Source organism: Ptychodera flava, chromosome 8, assembly GCF_041260155.1.
Source record: "Ptychodera flava strain L36383 chromosome 8, AS_Pfla_20210202, whole genome shotgun sequence".
In the NCBI taxonomy this organism is placed as follows: domain Eukaryota; kingdom Metazoa; phylum Hemichordata; class Enteropneusta; family Ptychoderidae; genus Ptychodera; species Ptychodera flava.
This window is the reverse complement of record NC_091935.1, coordinates 25,651,411-25,673,111: the sequence shown is the minus strand read 5'-3', so window position 1 is coordinate 25,673,111 and position 21,701 is coordinate 25,651,411. Positions and strand designations below refer to the sequence as shown.

The 21,701-nt window shown below is 39.6% G+C and overlaps 1 protein-coding gene across 1 annotated transcript in view; it reads right to left on the bottom strand.

The window, feature by feature from the left end:
• LOC139138881 (uncharacterized) overlaps nt 1–21,029 on the bottom strand; it is a 33,601-nt gene extending 12,572 nt beyond the window's left edge. Inside the window, exons 1-15 of the mRNA XM_070707457.1 lie at nt 20,601–21,029; nt 11,713–12,015; nt 11,045–11,167; nt 10,131–10,253; nt 7,951–8,091; nt 7,447–7,563; nt 6,873–6,995; nt 6,065–6,193; nt 5,644–5,766; nt 4,598–4,726; nt 3,972–4,093; nt 3,500–3,576; nt 2,046–2,518; nt 917–1,168; nt 169–300 (exon numbers count right to left, since the gene is read on the bottom strand). Coding sequence (XP_070563558.1) covers nt 169–300; nt 917–1,168; nt 2,046–2,518; nt 3,500–3,576; nt 3,972–4,093; nt 4,598–4,726; nt 5,644–5,766; nt 6,065–6,193; nt 6,873–6,995; nt 7,447–7,563; nt 7,951–8,091; nt 10,131–10,253; nt 11,045–11,167; nt 11,713–12,015; nt 20,601–20,685 — 2,452 coding nt within the window. The 5' untranslated portion in view covers nt 20,686–21,029. The remainder of the gene's footprint in view (nt 1–168; nt 301–916; nt 1,169–2,045; nt 2,519–3,499; nt 3,577–3,971; nt 4,094–4,597; nt 4,727–5,643; nt 5,767–6,064; nt 6,194–6,872; nt 6,996–7,446; nt 7,564–7,950; nt 8,092–10,130; nt 10,254–11,044; nt 11,168–11,712; nt 12,016–20,600) is intronic.
• Nucleotides 21,030–21,701: the final 672 nt, after the last annotated feature.

Sequence of the window (21,701 nt, the reverse complement as noted above, 5' to 3'; positions counted from 1 at the left end):
TATCAACATATTTTGGGGAGTAATACAAGAACTTGCAGTTGACATTCAAAATAAAAATAGTGAAAAAATTCATCAAAAGTTACAGCTACTACTGGCCCGTAAAGTAACTGCGAGAACTTCAATACCAAATCTGTCAAGCTATTGGAGATTATGTTTTACAACACTCACGAAATTTGCAATCTTCTTCGTCCGTTGCGTCGTTGCAGTCCGTGAAGTAGTTGCAGCGATCTTCCAATGGGTGACACAGTCCATCATCACACTGGAAACCGGTACAAATGTGTGTGTTTTTCTCGCCATATGCTGTAAGAGAATGAAAGGGCAGCACCAAGGTCAAAACCCATTCCCTCGTCTACCACTGCGTGCGAAAACATTGGATAAGGTGAAGTTAAGTGTATGGTCGTATGCGAATCGATATCTCAATTTAAAGCGTGCATACTACAAATATGGAAAAAAACACCGAAATATTGCATTGGCCGACTACATCCACTTATGTTGGCGTACTTTCAATTGCTTTTGTTGTGTGCGAAAAAATATCAGCTAACAAAAAAAACCCAAACAACATGGCGATTGCTTGCGGGAACAGATATTTAGATACTCAAATTTGTACAGTTCTTTGCTGGTATGCTGCTCGCGTGAAATCAATTTAAAACCTGTGGAACGTGGAGTGACAGATGTTTTCACTGTTTCATTTTATGTTAAAAATCGAAAATTTAATTTTCCTCACAGTTTGGAATAATGGAAATTTCAATTTCAGATGACGATTTGATAATTTGTTTCCTACAGTACAAACATACTCACGGTATACCAGCGAGTAACATTCTCCGTTTTAATGCAAATACGCAGCATTCAAACAGATTGCAAAATTGCACGTCTGAGAATAAAATTGTGATGTATAATTATATAACATTTTACTTACTGTCACAATTGGCTTCGTCTCCACCCTGATAGCAGTCCTCGACGCCGTCACATTGCTTTGAGTCGTCGATACATATACCAGAGGGACCACCAGTTTCACACTTGATCTGGTTCCGGCTGCACTCGTAACTGTGGTAATCACAACCAAACTCGTCACTAGTGTCCGGGCAGTGATATATTCCGTCACATACCAGATATTTCTTGACGCAGTGAATCCCGCTGTTACATTGGAAATCGTTGGGTTCACAAGGAACTGGTGGTGAAATGATAGTGTCGCAATTAACATTCGGCTTCGTAGTAGAATATGCTCATACATACATACATACATACATACATACATACATACATACATACATACATACATACATACATACATACATACATACATACATACATAACATTATATATTATTGCCTGAATACATGGGTTTATGTGCCCGAGGGCAGGTAACAATTTGCCCGACGCCAGGAGGGCAAATTGTCTCCTGCTGCGAGGGCACAAAAACCATGTATTCAGGCAATAATATTTTTATTACATGCCTCTTCACAGCTAATGCTAAATAACATTTAGTTACATGCAGTGCATTTTCAAATAATTTTACCATTATCGACCTGCATAAAGCAGATATTAACGAAAATCAAAAGAGTAGTGCGCGCATGGATATTTTACATCAAGCGTTCGGCGTCTACTTTGACGTCGAAAACGTCGAAGGGCTTCACTGGACCGGGTAACCATGGAAACCGGTCAGTACATCGTTCACCGGCCCGCTAACTTCCCGGATGTTGCTTTTCAAATCAATGCACTGATTTGCCCTCACGTCGAGGCATGTAATAAACATATATAACATACATATATAACATACATACAATACAATATGCGTATACAGTACCCTTGAAGACGTCCTAATTCAAAGACCAATATACATAAAGCAAACACAGTTAAACTCTATATGTTTACATGAGATACAAATTTTGCACAGACGTTGAGTGGACCCAATCATAAAAAATTAGCAAGGCTTTAAATTTACGTGGCATGACAAGATCCTTCTTGTAAATGTTATGGCATAACTTTGAACATGATATTGGTGTCGCACTCAGTCGTGCTTGTGACACGGAAGTGATTGACCATACCGTAGTAAGGGTTGAAACCGGCCTGTCTGGTCATCGCAACGAATCTGTAATATTTGCTCTTCTCCAAGGCCGATGCTCTCAACTTATTGGTGTTACAGACCGTAACGGCGGGAAAGAGCATCTCTGAGTTCGGCACTTCAGTGATGCTGACTTCAATGGGGAAGCTGAAATATCGCGACAACATGCCGCTGCCTTGATAAAGAAATAGCCCCAAAGTAGCAGCGCACACGATGGCCCAGATGCTCATGGCTAGGGTCGTCTTTGCCGCGCATATTCTGGGTAGTCCGTGCCACGTTGTGTTGCTGGCGAATTCTCGGGTCAGTGAGGCCAGCTTCCTGTACACACGTGACTTTTTTATTGGGTTTGTCGACTTCCTGGATTCTTTCATGGACCGGTCGCCAGCTTCACCTCCAGCAACGTTACCGTCTTCATTGAAGCCATCTACTGAATTGCTGGTTCCACTATTTCGCCCTCTACGTCGTAAATAACAACAGGTAGAGGTATTAAATGGTAACCAATAAAACTCACAATCAAATACAACTTCACAATGGATGACCATAGCCTAAATACAATCAATTGGTTTCATGCGTTTATAATCTTTATTTAATCGAAGAGTTTTCATCGAAGCCATTCACTGAATTGCTGCCGCCACCATTACGCCCTCTACGTCGTAAATATTAACAGGTATTGGCACAGGCGACCCAATAAGTTCTGAGTTTTCCACACAGTTTTCTCTATCATTTTCTCTTCTTTCTTCATGCTATGAATGATCGGAATAAATAAAATAAATGGTTTATATAACCTAACCTAGCCTCTGTGACTCTTTATTTATTTTACACTCCATTACAAGGGCGTATATCTCTCATACACACATGCTGTAATTAATTAGTCAACACAACTAATTATGCTAATCCGTGGACTTATCAGGGATTTTACGGGTTGGTCAACATCGCGAAAGATAGGAATGGTTACTCCTTTTTCATTAACATCACTATCTTTCCGATGTTGACCAACCTCTGATAAGTCCACGGATTAGCATAATTAGTTGTGTTGACTAATTAATTACAGCATGTGTGTATGAGAGATATACGCCCTTGTAATGGAGTGTAAAATAAATAAAGAGTCACAGAGGCTAGGTTAGGTTATACAAACCATTTATTTTATTTATTCCGATCATTCAGAACATGAAGAAAGAAGAGAAAATGATAGAGAAACAGTGTGAAAAACTCAGAACTTATTGGGTCGCCTGTGGTATTGGTGTAAAAAGTTAGGCGATAAAACTGATGAAGTAGCAAAACTTAATTTCACAATGGGTAACCACCACCTAAAACCAAACCAGTTTGTTTCATACGTCTATTAAGCTTTGTTCCTACAGACAGACAGAGCGATAGATTATAACTGATCTGGAAATTAGCCAAATCTGTGTCACATTTAACTGTGAAGTACACACTTACCCGGAACTTCCATCACTAGAGATATCCACTACAGGTATAACACTTCCATCAGCTAACCTCACTTCAGAGATTGTTTCCTTTCAGAGAAAATTGTACAGAGAATATGACTGTTACAAAATACGGGAAGTAATAGAAAATGAAATGAATTCCGATTTATACATAGCAGTGCATGGTTACTTCTGTTCATTGGTTCACTGCTTACCGTTTGTCTGTTTCTCTGTCAGGAACCATTGATGTTCGTTCTTGGAGCCGTTAAAGTTTTTTTGTTACAAAGGTATTATATTGTCATTTTTTCTTTCCATTTCGCTATACCTTAGCCTTAGTCGTCTGACGCTCTTACTAAGTAGCCCCCTCCCCTCCCCCTCTCTCTCCCTCTCCCTCGCTCTCTCCCTCTCTCTCTCTCTCTCTCTCTCTCTCTCTCTCTCTCTCAATATCTCTAGCCGGGAAAGTTTACACAAGTCTTGAAGTTTACCTCATCTGCCCTCTTTGATTTGAGACGCTTGGACGACCTACGACGTCGCCACATCAAACACGCAAGGGTGAAAACCCAGATGATAATAATCAAGCCCAACTGAGCTAAAATTATCACCAGTGCTGAAATGTAACAAAAAAGGACTGGATATGAACACCTCACATTTGACATTTGTGACCTATGTTGGTGGATTAAGAAATCGTTTCACGTGCTTAGATAATACAGTCATTGCAGTGATGTCCCGTATTAGATTTCTTTTGTAAAAGCGGTGACAACAATGTCGCGCGAACTTGTCATTACGCATGTCAGAAGATTATTCACGCCGAATCCTTGGTTACCTCAAGAGGCTCTCTACGCGCTTATCCTGAGTGTGTCACGGGAGGGCCACCACTAGTAGCCCTCGATTTTCTAACACGTTTTTTATATTTTCGTAATGTAAACCACTTATTGGCTTGTTCGATGGAATCAGAGAGAGATAGAGAGAAAGAGAGAGAGAGAGAGAGAGAGAGAGAGAGAGAGACAGAGAGAGACAGAGAGACAGAGAGAGACAGAGACAGAGAATGTCAGATAGATAGGGAAATATAGAGAGAAAAAGAGGGAACGATATTTTCTCGTTGCAATCTTACCTATGTGCCAGGAACAAGTGTTTCCGAGCCACACCCATGGACACTGGCAAGTGAATTGTGTGCAGTCGTCCTCTAATTCACTACAGATTCCCCCATTTCCGCACGGTGAATTTGCACATCCGGTTCCCGCTATTAAACAGTGATAGAAACGACAAACTTACTTGTATCGTGTCATATACAGTCATAAAGGTAAATTTTAGCATTTTTACATAATTAAGAGGGTTGTTTTAAGTATATCCAAAATGGCATAATTGTTGATGAACGATACGAGCTTTTAAGAGATTGTTTGGTGCAGGAATTGGCAAGCCAAACTTAAACGCGAACGGTAAAATAACTATTTTCTCCGGCGATTATCATATTCCAAAATGAACAACGTACGGCCAATGGGGATAAACACACTGACATTGGGAGGAATACGAAGCAGACGTTTCGGATTCAACCCTTCTTTGGTACTAACAAATGGTTTAACCAGCAACGTCTCTTTTTATCCCTCCCTGTTACAACTGTTTTCATTCCTCATTCTTCGGGTTTTAGTCAAATCTTATCCTACACAGGTATTGCAGTTTTATCTCCTCCGATGAGGTGTTTAAATAGTGTCACTGACTACAGTGTGATAAAATCTTACATTATCGCGTCATCCGAAATCGATGAATAATACGAAAAAGTATCTCAAGCTTGATGTATGTAATAATTTGGTAAAATTGTGAACCCAATTTTAATAACATTTGTGTCATGAGGGGAAAATATAAATGCGTCTGTGAAGTGGAGTTTGCCTCACTATTGTGCCACCACAGACTGGATTAACTGTAATTGAAAATATTATCAAAGGCACGAACATTGCACAAGACACGTAACTAACTAGACCTTACCGCACCGTATGTACAATAAAAAAACTAAATTATGCGTAAAGGTTGAAATAACTCGAAATTTTTCATATTATGTAGAGTCGTTCAGCTATGTTCCGACGATTTTCTTCGGCTGTGAGAATATGTATATGACAGTGAATAGGGGTTCATGTGTGTAAACGGAGAAGGCAAGTGACTTACAAATCTCACATGTCTCGCCGCGATAACATGGTTTACATTGACATGTGTGCTCTGTGCACGACCCTGGCGCAGAGATGCATATTCCGTCGTTCAGGCACGGATTCGGAGTACACGAATTGATTGCTGAAAAAGAGACATGTAAGAAATAATTAGTTTCGAGATTGTTGGAAATAGCCAAGATAAGTAAGAAATAATTAGTTTCGGGATTTTGGGGGGGCAATACATATCATGATCATTGGAAAAACGATGCTGCATACCAATTTATTATGGACATTGGAGTCAAACTGTGACTGCTTTGGCGACACACAGACAATCGTTTCGGCGCGACTTTGGAGAAACACAGTCTGCCTCCACAGTTTGTAATCGTTTGGTAAGTGATCCGATCAACACAAGCTTCCTCATCCATGACCATGCAATTTACCTTGTTCACAAAACTTTCCGGTGAAGCACTGGGAACATTCGCAGGTGTACTCCATGCACGAGTCGGGCGATGGTATGCACAATCCTCCATTACGACACGGGCTAAAAAATTGACACGGATCATTCACATCTAGGAAAAAATTAAAAAGGTCACTAAATTAAAACTGGTCGTTCAATTTATTTCGAAAAAGTCATATCATGGCCTGGTGAGCAAGATCATCTTACGTTTATTGGTCCTGAAGCTGATTAAGCGGCCTTCAGGAGCGACTGCGTAGACAGCACAAATGGTGCGCATGCGCGGTCCGTTGGGATAGCACACACTGGTGATCCAATACCCTACCTGCTAAATTTCTTCACCCCTGCATTACAACCTGTGACGCTACAGGTCATGAGTAAATTGTGCCAATTGGCTTCAGGCAATGATTTCCAACCCAACGTAAGTTAACCAAAATGCCATATCAATCGCCTGCTTGTCTTGAAGTGAAAATGGTTGCGAACACCTCCAATATACGGGGTTTTCCTTCTCACAACAGACAATGGAAGTGTGAACTCTTCGCGCGCCAATTCAATTTTTGCTTTTTTAGGTGAGTGACATTTATATTGTCATTATTCCAGCCAATGCTTTTGTCTGAATTGAAAACGTCATTATCGACGATGGCTATAGGAACAGCCTCTGATTAATATTGTAGATATTGTAAATATCTAATTACATATCTAATATTGTAAATATCTATGTATAATTATTCCCATTCTTCGTTTCGGACGATGAAAAGAGCAAATTAATCCCGACAGGTCACAACGCTACTCACGTATTTGGCAGTTTTTACCAGCATGGCATTCATTACACACGCATGCGTACTGAAAGCATGACTGGCTGTCCCTGAAGCACAGTCCATGCTCTCCACAGGGGTTGCCATCGCACGGGTTCAACACTGAAAGAAATTACAAACATGCATACCGGTGAGCAGAATGAAAAAATCCGTCTGCGCCATCCAACAACGAGGGAGACTGTGACAACGTCGTCGTTACTCATGGCTTGAAACTTTAATATCACATGACAGCTGATTGCTGCTCATTTACGGAGATCAACCACATCTCTGAAAACGACGATTTAAGTATGCCGATGTATTTTTACCGAACTGACAGCAAACCTGCGGTTTATTATCATGTCATATCCTTCTGTGTTTATTCGGTGAGGGCACTGTCGTGAAAGATAAAACTGATGGAGTAAACCTGCTAGATATATCTAGTGCACAAATGACCATAGAAGTTGTAAGACGATTAAACTTAAAGAAAGATTTCGGCTTATTTTTGTGTCGACGTAAATAATTTTACATCCAAAGTCAAATGTTTCAAAATGTTACTAGTACTAAACTAACTTACACACACTGCAGTCATCACCGGTGTAACATCCGGGACATGTACATGTATAGTTGCACGATGAAGGATCCCGTATGCAGTGGCCATGTCCACAGGGATTAGGATAACAGGGATCAAAACCTGTGAATGAAAGACGACAATGGGGACGTGTAGTTGTTGTATTAGATAAGATATGGTCGTTTTATGTGGTGAGATAACTTTGGAGAGTTATGTTTTAGGGGAGAGAGAGAGAGAGAGAGAGAGAGAGAGAGAGAGAGAGAGAGAGAGAGAGAGAGAGAGTGTGTGTGTGTGTGTGTGTGAGGCAGAGGTAGACGGAGACAAGAGACACGGAGAGGCATTTACTTTGGTGTAGAAAATCACCAAAAGGAACAAACAAACAGACAGACAATATTAATTGGTGGAGGTAGATGTACATGTGTAAAGAGGGCTTTAGCAGAAGAAATGTAGTGACAAAACCAAATGAGGACATGTCTGTGCGTGGAATTGCACCAATAGTCAGCTACTTACGGTCCTGACATGATCTCCCGATGAAACAGCCGAGCTCATTTCTACAGAAACAGTCGAAATGTAAGCACTCATCACCATGTGAAGTACATTCAGTCTCGAAGCCCTCATTTTGGCAAGGGTTACCGACACAGGGGTCGAGATCTAATGTCGACAAAAAAATGAGATATGCCGTGATCTTCTTTTGTGGGCAGAATTGCAAATACAATTCAGTGCGACTGCACTATTAATATTAAGCGTATTCTTCATTTAGTCAGATATTGAATCTTTATTGGTTGCATTAATTTCAATAATTAATTGCGAAAATATTGCTGATATAAGCTTAGTACTCGCGTCGAAATTTAGAGATATGCTTTCTCTAGGACTTTTTCTATGGAATTTTTCAACGACACTCCGACCAAATACCAAATAAAGAATAAAAAATCAGGGGTCATCATGCAAACATGGGTATATGTACTAGAAAAACAAATTACCCAGATATATGAAATTCAACATGGCCGCTTTCTCTGTGCTAACTCTCGGGGGGATCAATTAATTATCAATCGATTTTTACAAAACCACAGTCCCTCTAGAGGGAATGTGAAAAAACTAAGATGGTAAAATCTTTACATACACTATGACATTCGAAATGAGCCCTCCACAAGTGGTCGATAAGAAAAGTATTGTAAAAATTGAGAATTCTAATACCTATCCCCAAGGCGCTTCCTATACCTTAAACATCTTTATGATTGGCCAGCGATTCATGTTCTTATAACTCTTCGTTGGAGGCCCCAACTCTCTAGACGCCTAACAAGGAAAGCCCCGGGCCGGCGAACAGTTCTCTTCAATTTGAATTTTCACATATTAGAAGGTACACGGTCACAGTAAATTTGCATATTCCATATATTGTAGAGGGCGCGGGGCATAGCGAACTACCCCGTAACAACTGTAGCTGTCGGTCCTCCATATTTGATACGTCAAAGAACATGCAGACGACGCTGCTAAGTATGCCATGGCTGGTCGAGTGGACGCGCCCTTTTTAAAACGCAGCCACCCGCGTAAAATCTGTGATTGGCTATTAAAAAACAGGTGACCGAATACCTTTAAGCGTCCTAATACGTCAGGAATACTGATGCGTACAACGATCTGGATGATTTCAGATGATCAACATGTGTATTTGTAATGTCACGCGTGGACAAGCATTTAACTCGGTTAATGATATCTTCATAGCTTCACTTGTCATTATAATTACTTGATATTTGAAGATCCCTGGGGAATCCATTTATTGCAATTACGATTTTACATTAAAATGGACGTTATTTTCAAAATAATTTTAAGAACAAATTGCTAACGCTATTTTTGTTCGCTACGCATTTTCTGTTTTTCAAATTAAGGACATTCATCAGGTCATTTTTATTTCATGTTTGTTTGCGTGTAAACAGATGGATAACGTTCCAGGTCAACAACATGTTTTAAAAAGACAGTTCGCTAATGGTTCAAGCAGTAGTAGGCCAGTTTGTGTGTCACATTGGTAGATTAACTGTACAGCGCTGTATACATGTAATTGTGAACTGAACCCAGTGTTGTTGGCGAGAAAATTGTCAATCATAACATAAAATAATGCCTAATATAGTGTTCTGGTGCTTACAGTAATATATAGGAATTTAAAATTTCACAGTAAGCAAATATTAAAAGACTTATAAAATGAAAAGATGTAAAATGCATGCAAAGCAATTATGTCACATCATGTGATACCTTTTAATGGAAGTTCAGTGTGACTTAATCATATAAAAGTTTTGTTTGCGAGTCGCAGTTTGCATCAAATGTACAGAACACATATCAAATACCGCGAGAAAATGACAGGTTTAATCACCCGTGTGTTTTCTTTTCGTGACATCGGTTTCGCTGGTTAGAGTGAGGGTCAGATGACATCGGGAGGAGGGGGGGGGTTGTGTCTGATGAATTCGCGAGAGCCTAGGGAGTCGTCGGTAATAAGGACACAGTATACACCTATAAGGGTTCCCAGAAAACCTCCTTAGATCATATCAAATTGTGTGTGTCTATTAAACCTTAAAGTTACTTTGGCTCTTTTCCTTCTTGTTCTCGCCTTTTAAATTATGAGTTAATTGAAACATCATTTTATCAGCGTGCATGTTCATTACATAAATGACGTCGTTGGGCAGGTCTAACAGAATTGAGCTTACCTATCTCACAGTGTCGCCCGGAACGACAGCCTTCGCAGACACACATGTATTGGTCACATGACCCACCAGTTAACTGACATTGGCCAGAGTTCAAGCAAGGCTGTTTGTCGCAAGCATTTAATGCTGAAGAGATACAAGTAAGGTTATCTGTTAGTAGGCATGAAATATTTTCACACCAAGAATATCCGTCGATAATTTTTTTTGACTGGTTTGCAATATTTAATTGATTTTACCAAATTTGATGTCCCATAGATTGTCATTTCGATGTGGCAGATTGATCCCTGCGTCAAGTCAAACGACACTTGAGCTCATGTACTTAGAAATTTACGTTAAGGTTTAAAGAAAAGGAGAAATAAATTTTGATAGATACGGTACGCAAATTTATTGAAGTCTATTTATGTATAAAAACAGTCGCTTCCAATGAAACGAGGTTCTGTATGTATAAAATGTCAATGAAATATAGATATATTGTAAATTATGTTTAATCAATTGTATATCATACACATTTTGTTTAGAAAACATGCATAATATTAGGAATAGTGTAAATAATACGTATAATTTTATGTTTGTATTCAAACATACATACATACATACATACATACATACATACATACATACATACATACATACATACATACATACATACATACATACATACATACATACATCCAGCCATACATCCATCCATCCATCCATCCATCCATCCATCCATCCATCCATCCATCCATCCATCCATCCATCCATCCATACATACATACATACATACATACATACATACATACATACATACATACATACATACATACATACAGTACCCTTGCAGACCTCTCAATTAAAAGAACGATATTTGCATTAAAGCAAAAACAGTTAAACTCTATAGGTTTACATGAGATACAAATATTGCGCAGACTCACAGATTTCGCAGTCGCTTCCCACGTAACAAGGCGGGCAGAAACAGACGTAAGCTGTATAGATACCGACGACAAGCTGACAGGTCCCGCCGTGCTGACAGGGATGTGACCTACACGGATTTTCGTCTGCAAAAGATGAACGTAGAAGCAGGTAAAGTGACAAAGTAACTATACCCAGACCCCGGGTACCCAGAACAGTCTTTGAACGTAGGCAATGTCGGATGACTGTAGATTTTGATATTTATATTTCTCCGTGAAACAAGTTAATGTTTAACGAAGCGTATAATATGCAATATGATTGCTGATAGATGAATGGCCGGACAAAAATTGATTTATCTTTAATGATTTGAAATGACACACATCCAGGCTGCATTGACAAGCTGAATACAAGGTATTTCAACGACCGAAGAGTAGAATAGAAAATTATGTTTATACATAACTAACATTCTCTATTTCTTCGAATTAAGTGGGTATTCTTATTGTTGAATAGTCATTTTAGAACGTGTTTGCACACATCATAAATTTTAATACAAAATATTAAAGAATTGAAATCGACGCGCTTGATTTCGATATCATTGAAAAAGGCACAGAATCTTGATATTGGATTGCTGCATGCCACAGCGTTTACTGAAAACATTTCCAGATGCCCGACGTCTGCCCCTTCAACTTACTTGTCCTTTGAGTTAAACTTGATTCCTTATAGGCTCGTCCAGCCTCGTCCAAGGCTATGGCAGATATGGTGTAGTGCGTCGCCGGATGTAACTCGGAGAATGTGTATTCGGTTTCCGACTCTTTGTCCACCGTGATGTTTATCGGAAAAGCGTCGCCGATGTCCGGTTCGATGTCCAGCGTGTACATGCTCGGCAGTGCGGTGTGTCCATGATCGTAGTCTGAGTGTATATCCAAGGTGACCATTATGATGCTCGGGCTAACATGTGTCACTATCACGTCCAGCCGCTGGTTTGGAACAATATCTGGAGAGATATGACTAAAACTTGTCAATTTCTTCAAATGAATTCGTCTTCATGGAAAAAAGGAGGTTTAAGTAAAGAACCTATACATTATGGAGCTAAATTTCGAATATTACGACTATACACGTTTCTTCAGCTTCGCGTGAATACAGTGGGTTTCAATTCGGTGACACAACTCTGTGAGTCACGTGACCTTTTCAGTTTCAGCAAACATCTTCCCAACTTTCAGTTGTAATTATTACTCAAACAGCTACACTGTATATAGACCAAGAGCAATCAACTGTTCAACTATCGGTCCGAACGGAATTGTTCCATGCTGGTTTTCGTAACTTATCAATGAGTCGGTGGCATCGAAATGTGGATACCTAAGCTAATCGTTTATATTGTACATGCACAATGTGTCTATCTCACTCACAGTTGTGTTACCGAATTGAAACCCACTGTAAGTAGTTTAAGTTACACGGTGATAATAATTTTCTCGAAGACAATACATTGCGATGACACGAGTTATTCATTGCCTTTCTACACATTTCACGAGGGAGGAAGAGGACTATGTACTTGTTTTCTCGAACAAATATTTCGAAAAATACAGCTTCTATCTCTTTCATGTTTAAGATGATTTTATGTGAATATTCTAACACAAAAACGCCACGGAATGCAAAATACGTCGGCTTGAAACGTTGAATCAAGATCGGCCGATCTGGATCGGGAAAATTCGACAGTTTGCAAGATATTTTATACTGATACATCATTCAGGGATTCACTTAAAAATAGATGCTGCGCCATTTTGTCTTAATCGACCTTGCATGGTCAGTCATGGGACCCAGTTTGCGAACCGACATGGAGGCTTCGTAGTAAAGAGCGCCATCTATACACGAAGTGGCTACCTTACTTCGCGACTTGTGTAGTTTAGCCATGCCCGTACATTTTAACTTAATTAAAACGTAATTTGATACAGGATGACTCCTCAATTGCAGAACAAATGTTTCTAGGCCATATTTACAAGAGAACAGTTCCCCTGGTCATTTTTGTGAGAGACCAGATCCCCTCGTATAACGCATGGCGTGAGTCTTCAATAAGCGGGAAAACAGAAACACGTAATTGATCATATAACCGGACAAAATAATCAGCTTGTGATATAACTTTGGTTGACGGTGTAACTCGAACAATAACGTTGGACATGCGTTGATATCTATTAAAATGGCCCGGGGTTCAATAAAATTATTATGTGGAACGTTGAAGTGAACTAAATATCCTGCGTTGAATACAGTAACAAATTAAACACATATCAGTCATGTACGGAATGACATTGTGCCTATGTAAATCGATCAATTAATGTGTCAGGTACGAAAATAGCCATCGGCTCATTTTAAATCTTACATGTCAGTGACAATGCGATCATTGACGTCAACAAGGCACGCTTTTGGATTTTTTTACTTATCGGATCGTATTGAGTTTATGGTGATGTTTGATTAGGCACACATTTTCATAAAATTCACTAAATAAGTCACCGCCTTAATTCGTAAATGTCTTTGAGGTCTAAATATACTTAATTCTACATGGAAAAAGTTCACTGAGGAGAAACAGACAAGTTTAATCTGTCATTGCATTTTAAAAATAAATGCGCATATTGAAGCACGTGCACATGGCGGAAGGGCTTTCTAGAACGCAGACTCTCCTTTGTGAATTATATTTCGCTAGATTCTACGAAACATGTAGCATTTATCCTTCTGTGGCACCACTGACACCGGACATGTATCCTTTCCGGGAAAAGAGCATGTACAGTTTACTGTGTGCATCGCGTACTTGTCGTCTGTATTTTTGGCGCCATTCTTACAAATGCAATACTATCGTCGAAAATTACGAAAATAATTAAATTTCATTCTTTCTTCCACGAAAATTTCTAATTATATTTCAATTAGTCCATGGTATAATTTCTTTCTAAGGTTCTTCGGAGATAATGCCGAGCACAATTGCGACTTTTCAACAATAATTTACGTCGACTTTCGAAGAAACACCATAATGATTTGAGGTTGTTGGTGCAAAAATCATGTAAACACTCAAGATATATATTCCCTTCTATCAACGTCAGTTATTAAAGGCGCAGTGTGTTCGTCAGTTTTTACCGACGAAACAGCATGCTCATGACATTTTCGATGAAAAACAGAGGACGAACACAGAGCCAGTAGCCAATGTCAACAAGAAACAGCGCGAGAACGGCAGAATCGAGTAATGCTGACTCAAAGGAATAATACAGACAAAGATGACAGAAGGTAGCCCATTGTGCCAGCAGCAATTATCCGGCAAATCAAAGTCCCTCGCGACCGTGACGGACTGTTTGAAATTGATACTCAGAGGGGTCACGTCAAGCACAAAGTCCATATCTAATGTCAGTTTACTTGCATTATTATAATCATCTTTCTTTCTACCTCTGTGCGTGAATACAATCGAGCATTGCTTGACACCGCTTGCTATACATATCCCTTAAAGCCCTAGTCTATAATCCCCGATTCTGGCATTGTGATTTGTTGATGGTGTTACTCATGTTACTCATTTGAACATTTTGTCATCTAGAAGTTATTCATTTTGTTCGGATGAAACTGACGCACAGCAATTTTTGGACACGCCTGATTTGTTTAGGAAAGCTGTGATGGCAGCATATGGTCAAACAAGTGCCTTTAGGTGACCTTTAGTTATTCCATGATGTTTTCAATGTCCATGCACACAGCTGTGAAAATACAAAAAAACGATTTGGTTTGAATTTTTATTGTTAGCACCAGACAATAACGAACCCACGGGCGCGCCAGATTGCGCAGGATTGAGATGTTCTACAGGAATATCATTTTCTAGAGGAGCGCATATCGTGCGATTATTACGTCCATCATACGCAGATGCAATCGACGACAAAATGTCTGCTTTATCTGGGGTAGAGTTACCCTGGATTAAGGTAATACGAGCTTCAACATAGAATTTTCAACATTTGCTAAAACTTTCCCCCGAGGCAAGAGTAAAAACAGGGGTCGCCTTGGGATAAGAAGAAAAAACAAATCGACTAAATTTACCTACATAGTGGTTGAGAATGGCAGCAATAGACAGGGTTGACAGTACGAAAAAAATTAAATTATAATTTTTTTACCAAAAAAAGGAAGATAAAAACCTTTCCTCCACCTGTTTCATATATAGACTCCACACAAGCAGTCGACCAATCGAAGTGGTATCGTGGAAATTTGATCGTCCTAAACCGCTCCCGAGGCGCATGCTTATTGAAGACCACAGGTATAAAAAGGGAAGCTTTTAGTCCCAGCATTGATTCAGAAACTTGGGCTCCGAGGGTAAACCTTGTGTTGAAACCACCTCTGAAACAGAACTATTATTGTGTCCCTCCACTGTGACTTGGGTCAGCATATCTTACCGTGAATACTGTTCGAATACACTGCGTTTTTTTTTTACCTGGAAAGTATCAGTTTAAAATGCCATTCAAGGCTAATAAATTATGGTAGGATATGTGGTAGTAAAAGTGGGTTTGCGTAATTTATCTTGCTCCATACAGGAATACGCTATGAACATTTTCAAAGAAGCTTCAAGTTGGCGTCTAAAACGACACGACGAAGCCTTTGATGAGCGATATTAGTAAATTTCGGTGAAAAGATACGCTGACCTGTCGGCTAACACGAGATACGAAATTATAGTCAGAGATTTATAGCGATCACTTTCTGTCTTTTGCATTCATTTTTAATTGTAAAAATTGATCGAAGTTTGAAAAACACAACATTCGACACTTTATTATGTCACCTAGCCTCTCTTCTCTGTGATGTTTAACATCAGTGCTTCCAAATAACTTTCCATTGCTGGCTTTGACGCAAGATCGTGATAAAAAACCCTTGCCCCCCCCCCTCCGTAACTTAGCTACCTCACTACAAACCAGTTCTCCTCTTTCGACTCTCTAAACTGACATCCTGGTCTCACTAAAAGAACTTCCAATCAGGAATTATCGCTTTGCAGTGAATGTAAATCCCTATTGTCCACGATCTATATTGCTTCTCTACATTCCAGCGATACTGTGATGCTAATGATATCTTCAGACTCACATTCCGAGTATATTGATCCTTCCATGTTTTATATATTTTCGGATACCATATCATTGAAAGATACTTAATGCATATTTGCAAACACGTTACAGCGAAATCGAGTGCTCCATTACTACATCACCTGCTGCTCCTGAGTTTTGCTGCTCCTGAGTTTTGCTGTATTTTTTTCATTTATTTCTTGATGATTCCCAGCTTTTTGTCGCTGCAGTGTACAAGTTGGCAGTGTCAGCATCATTCACCCTGGATGCACGAGCGTGTATTTCTGCTCGTGAGTTTATCTAAATCAGCTTAATATAATTTGCTCTATGGAGAATTGGGTAAAATATGCAAACTTCTTGATTAGGGTTCAACCGAAAAATTAGTTCATGCTTTCATAACGTCCAGACTAGATTACTTCAACTTATACAATTTGCTTTTTGGTTTACCGATTTATCAATTCAAGAAACTACAACTACTTTAAAGCTTCGCTGCACGTCTGGTATCAAAAACTAAGAAATCAGGTCACACCCAGTCAGTCCTGCGTAACTTGCATTAGCTTCCCGTTCACAAGCTAATATAAGTCAAAATTTTACGTCTAACTTTCAAGGTTTTAAAACACGCTGTACCACGCTATTTGAATTAGCTCTTAACATTCGTACTCCTGGTCGGACCCTTCGGTCCACTTCTGAACCTGCACTTAGTTCACACCAGCCATTAGGCAATACGTCGTTTTATGGTTGCAGATCTTTTTCTCTTTACGCTCAACGACTATGGAATAGGCTTCAGCCTGAAATCAGGTGCAGTAATAATTGTAATATGTTTAAACACGCCTTTTTAGAGAAAACCTTTATCGTTAACTGCGCTGTTGTATTTTCATAAATGCGTCAGTGCTGTACAGAGCTTTGAAATGTCATTTTACATGAAAGGTGTTTTTTTAAGAAATATAAATTCTTAACATTGTTTTATCAAAAATTTGCCAATCCTATGAAAATCAGTCGCTCGTTTACATTTTCAAACGAGCATACCTTGGTAGATTGCACTTGTGTCTTGATGATTTCATTTTAAAATGAATCAATAACACAGAGCATCCGAGCCGACTTTGAAAACGTAGTGCAAAATTCAAATAGCGGTCAGCTGACGCCTTTATTCATCAAAGTCGAGCATGCATATTGAAATGATAGTTGCAAAGTATGACATTGATAACTGCAGGTGTGATTGCCAATTGCAGCATGGCCGTATATCTATGACAGTGATAACTGCAGTTGTGATTGCCAATTGCAGCATGGATGTATATCTATGACATTGATAACTGCAGGTGTGATTGCCAATTGCAGCATGGCTGTATATCTATGACATTGATAACTGCAGGTGTGATTGCCAATTGCAGCATGGCTGTATATCTATGACATTGATAACTGCAGGTGTGATTGCCACCAATTGCAGCATGGCTGTATATCTATGACATTGATAACTGCAGGTGTGATTGCCAATTGCAACATGGCTGTATATCTATGACATTGATAACTGCAGGTGTGATTGCCAATTGCAGCATGGCTGTATATCTATGACATTGATAACTGCAGGTGTGATTGCCACCAATTGCAGCATGGCTGTATATCTATGACATTGATAACTGCAGGTGTGATTGCCAATTGCAGCATGGCTGTATATCTATGACATTGATAACTGCAGGTGTGATTGCCAATTGCAGCATGGATGTATATCTATGACATTGATAACTGCAGGTGTGATTGCCAATTGCAGCATGGATGTATATCTATGACATTGATAACTGCAGGTGTGACTGCCAATTGCAGCATGGCTGTATATCTATGACATTGATAACTGCAGGTGTGACTGCCAATTGCAGCATGGCTGTATATCTATGACATTGATAACTGCAGGTGTGACTGCCAATTGCAGCATGGCTGTATATCTATGACATTGATAACTGCAGGTGTGACTGCCAATTGCAGCATGGCTGTATATCTATGACATTGATAACTGCAGGTGTGACTGCCAATTGCAGCATGGCTGTATATCTATGACATTGATAACTGCAGGTGTGACTGCCAATTGCAGCATGGCTGTATATCTATGACATATGCATTGATAACTGCAGGTGTGATTGCCAATTGCAGCATGGCTGTATATCTATGACGTTGCCTCTACTTGTCGGGTTGTCATAACTCATGATTTAGGTACAAAAATAAATCCTAAATTCTAAAATTAATAATCAGCAAGCAGGGCTATTTCGCTGTTACTTGTTGAATCTGACGGTTACTGAGTAGCATGCTTGGCAACCAGAGACCAGCAGGTTGCCTTAGGGGATAATTGGGACCTAAATAATGTGCAACCGATGAGTTTTTGAGAGACAGAGAGACACACATACAGACAGGCAGATAACAAGGATATACACAGGCAGTGTGTTAGCTTGCCAAACGTGAAGTTCTATTTATTGAATTGATATTACAATGGCATTTTAGGTTAGCCGCTATCAGTAAGCATAATTCGAGACAATATTTTATTTGTTGCCTCTACATATCATTCATGGGTCATCAAAACGCAAACAGCTGCCGTGAATTGATGTTTGCATTGAAAAACTGGGACTTCCAGGTAACTCATGATATATATTATCAATAGTCCTTCTATGATTTATTCATTATTGTTTGAACAATTGCTTAATTTTCTTTCATGTGTAAAAAAATCTCTTGATGTTCACGATGACTATATCACGCATCATTGTGTGAGGTAGCATCGCATCGTTTTTATAGCCATGCCGACTGTTTTCCCTGGCAATCAAGCCGACGTGTTTGGAGAAACGAAAATATATTTGCCATGGTTTATGCGGGTAGCAAATTTCAGGCGAAGCAGAGAATGCATATTTGAATTTGTTACGAAACCAACGACTTCAACCTTCTGGGATAATACATGTTTATGAATATTCACTATGACCATCGAAGGTGTAGTTGACAAAGCCACTGTTCGGTGTCGACAGCATAATGTGCCCCAGAGCACAAGGTTATACATAAATTATACATTTTTCACAAGAAAACTCTCTCTGTCTGGGATCTGTGTCGTTTATGATTGTTGCAAGGATTCAGCTTTTGCATTTGACTTTGCCTTTAGAATGACACGTTTGACATGACTGATCCGTAATAATAAACACAAAATTAATGTCTATGTAAATCAACATACCCGCAACACCTGTTCGAATGTACGAGTATGCTAGTTAGGCCCCTCAGTGAATTTTTATTGTCGCCGTCATCCATGTAATAGTTTATATTTTATTGTGCGATCGTCTTATCGTCTTATCATCATTGTTGATCATGACGGTGCGTGGTTGATTTTTGTTTGGGCTTGCCGACCCAAAATATGCCGCACCATATCAGGTGTTTTGCCCACTGTGACGGATTGAAATGTATTAGTGAAAAAAGCTTGCCAAATTACTGTAACATCTGTGTCACGGTTTGCTCATGTGCACCTTGGAGCGGCTGCGCATTTAGAACCTTGTACCGGGAATGTATACAGTGTCACGAACGCGATACGAAAGGGAGAGTGCATTATTTACAAAATTTTCCCGCCAAGGCGAGAAAATTGACCTCATTCCGTCGTTCGGTAACATCCTTGCCACATTATTAGTTCTGTCAGAACACTCTGGCGGATCTCATAAATTATTAATTCATAACAAAGATCTCAATTTCGTTAATTTTTTCCTGTAATTTTCCTTTTTTAATGTCGTCGTTGATTGACATGCATCGTTCAGGGACGATTATTCTCACAATTGTTCAACCACAGCTGTTTTCGCGATATCCCCAACATGTGACATTACCTGGTGTAGTTCCAAAGTTAGTGTCATATGTAACATGTGCGGTAAAGGTCGAGATAAGGAATTCATATTTTTGGATTCAGGACCAGGAAATTCTTGTCTATGAGCTCATTGACTCGAACGCAACTGTTCGCAATAAATGTTCTCATTATTCTTCGTGTGTCGAATCTACACGCCGGTGCGTCAATATTAATTAGGACGGTATACTCATGTAGTCTAGTACTCCTAGAGCGGTCAAATAAACAAAAAAAGCCATAGGTAGGTAGATATAGGTAGCTATTGATTTAAGTTATCCTTTATAGCAAGAAATAATGTTCGAAGAATAAAACACGCTTTACATGCCCGATTTCGAAATAGTTTTAGGAATTATTTTAATGTTTTATCGTTGATTCTACTTCATCTAAAGCGTATCTTTTGCACTCACATGAGTGATACAATTTAATCATAAAGTGAACGGATATTCCTGCCAATGTTCAATGTCGTTACCGCCTTGTTTGTATGGGCTAGACAGAGAACATTCAATTGAGGGAATTTATAAGTCAAATAATAACGTCATCACTATGTTTTGGGTATCAACCTTTGAAAGTGTGCAGTTTGCAATCACATATTCTCGGCCGAATCATACGAAGACATGGTCATTGTCGTGCGCCGAGACTCCCGCGCGCGGGAAATATGACAGAACGAGGACTTACCATTAGCCGTTCGCTGGTTCGTAGTTCCCTGCAGTTGGCACAGGGGGATGAGGGCTGTCAACACAAATTTTAGTAGAAAACCCATCCTTGCACCTCCAATTCATGCGAACTTGGGGCTTCGACTGGTTACGTATACCAAGGCCAGTTTCTGTGTAGGTCTACCAGCAGATCACTTCAACGGACAAAACTAGCCTATTCTGAAACAGTCCAATTACAACGTACGCCGATTTGAGAAGGCTCCACTGTGTTCATGTTGGGCACAATAATTATCCTTTACCGCCGAAGTAAGAACGATGTCCGGGTTTGAATATTTCTAAAATGTGTTTTTACCTACGTAGTCTTGTCACTTGCACGTTATTGTTTGTATATGGCGACCAGCGTAGCTGTCACAGGCTGTTCATATTCGCGCTCGAGAGTAAATGTTAAAATAGATTAATCACGTGACACACGGGTGGAATTTAATCGACTAATATAGCTATGACATTAATGAAAGCTGAAAACTCGGTTTGATCTCAGTTGAAAAGCCTAAAAACTCGCGTCAGCGCTCGAAATATACCCGTGTGCACGTTGCCCATGTGCAGCTCTGGTTTCGCATTGGACGACTCGGATGTCCCAGCTGTGGATAATCCGTGCCTTGCGTTGAAAATGAAAAACAAATTGGTATTGGTACCGGTAGTTTAAGACAGCTAAAATTCAAATTCTATAATAAAAAAGGACCAAATATACTAGATTGTATGGATTTGTTAAAAGAAACGTTTTGTATGTTCAGTGCGATTACACGGTTGTGCATCGGCGACCCGGGGGGTAACTCCCATAGATGGCTATACGGGGAGGGTCCGCGCGAAAGGGGTCATTTTTTTGCACTGTTTGGTATCAGAAAGGGTATACTTTCCACGAGGTGTTGGTATGAGAAAGGGTCCGGTTTTAAACACAAACTGACATTTGTTAAAAAATCATGCTGTCAACACTGGAAACCCATGTATCTACATCCCAGATCTACCATCAAAATTTCCGATCTGTCGGTTGGTCTGTTGGTACCCCTGGTACGCAAGGCGAGTGAGTCGTATTAGTATACGTAATTTTATATAATTATATTGTATG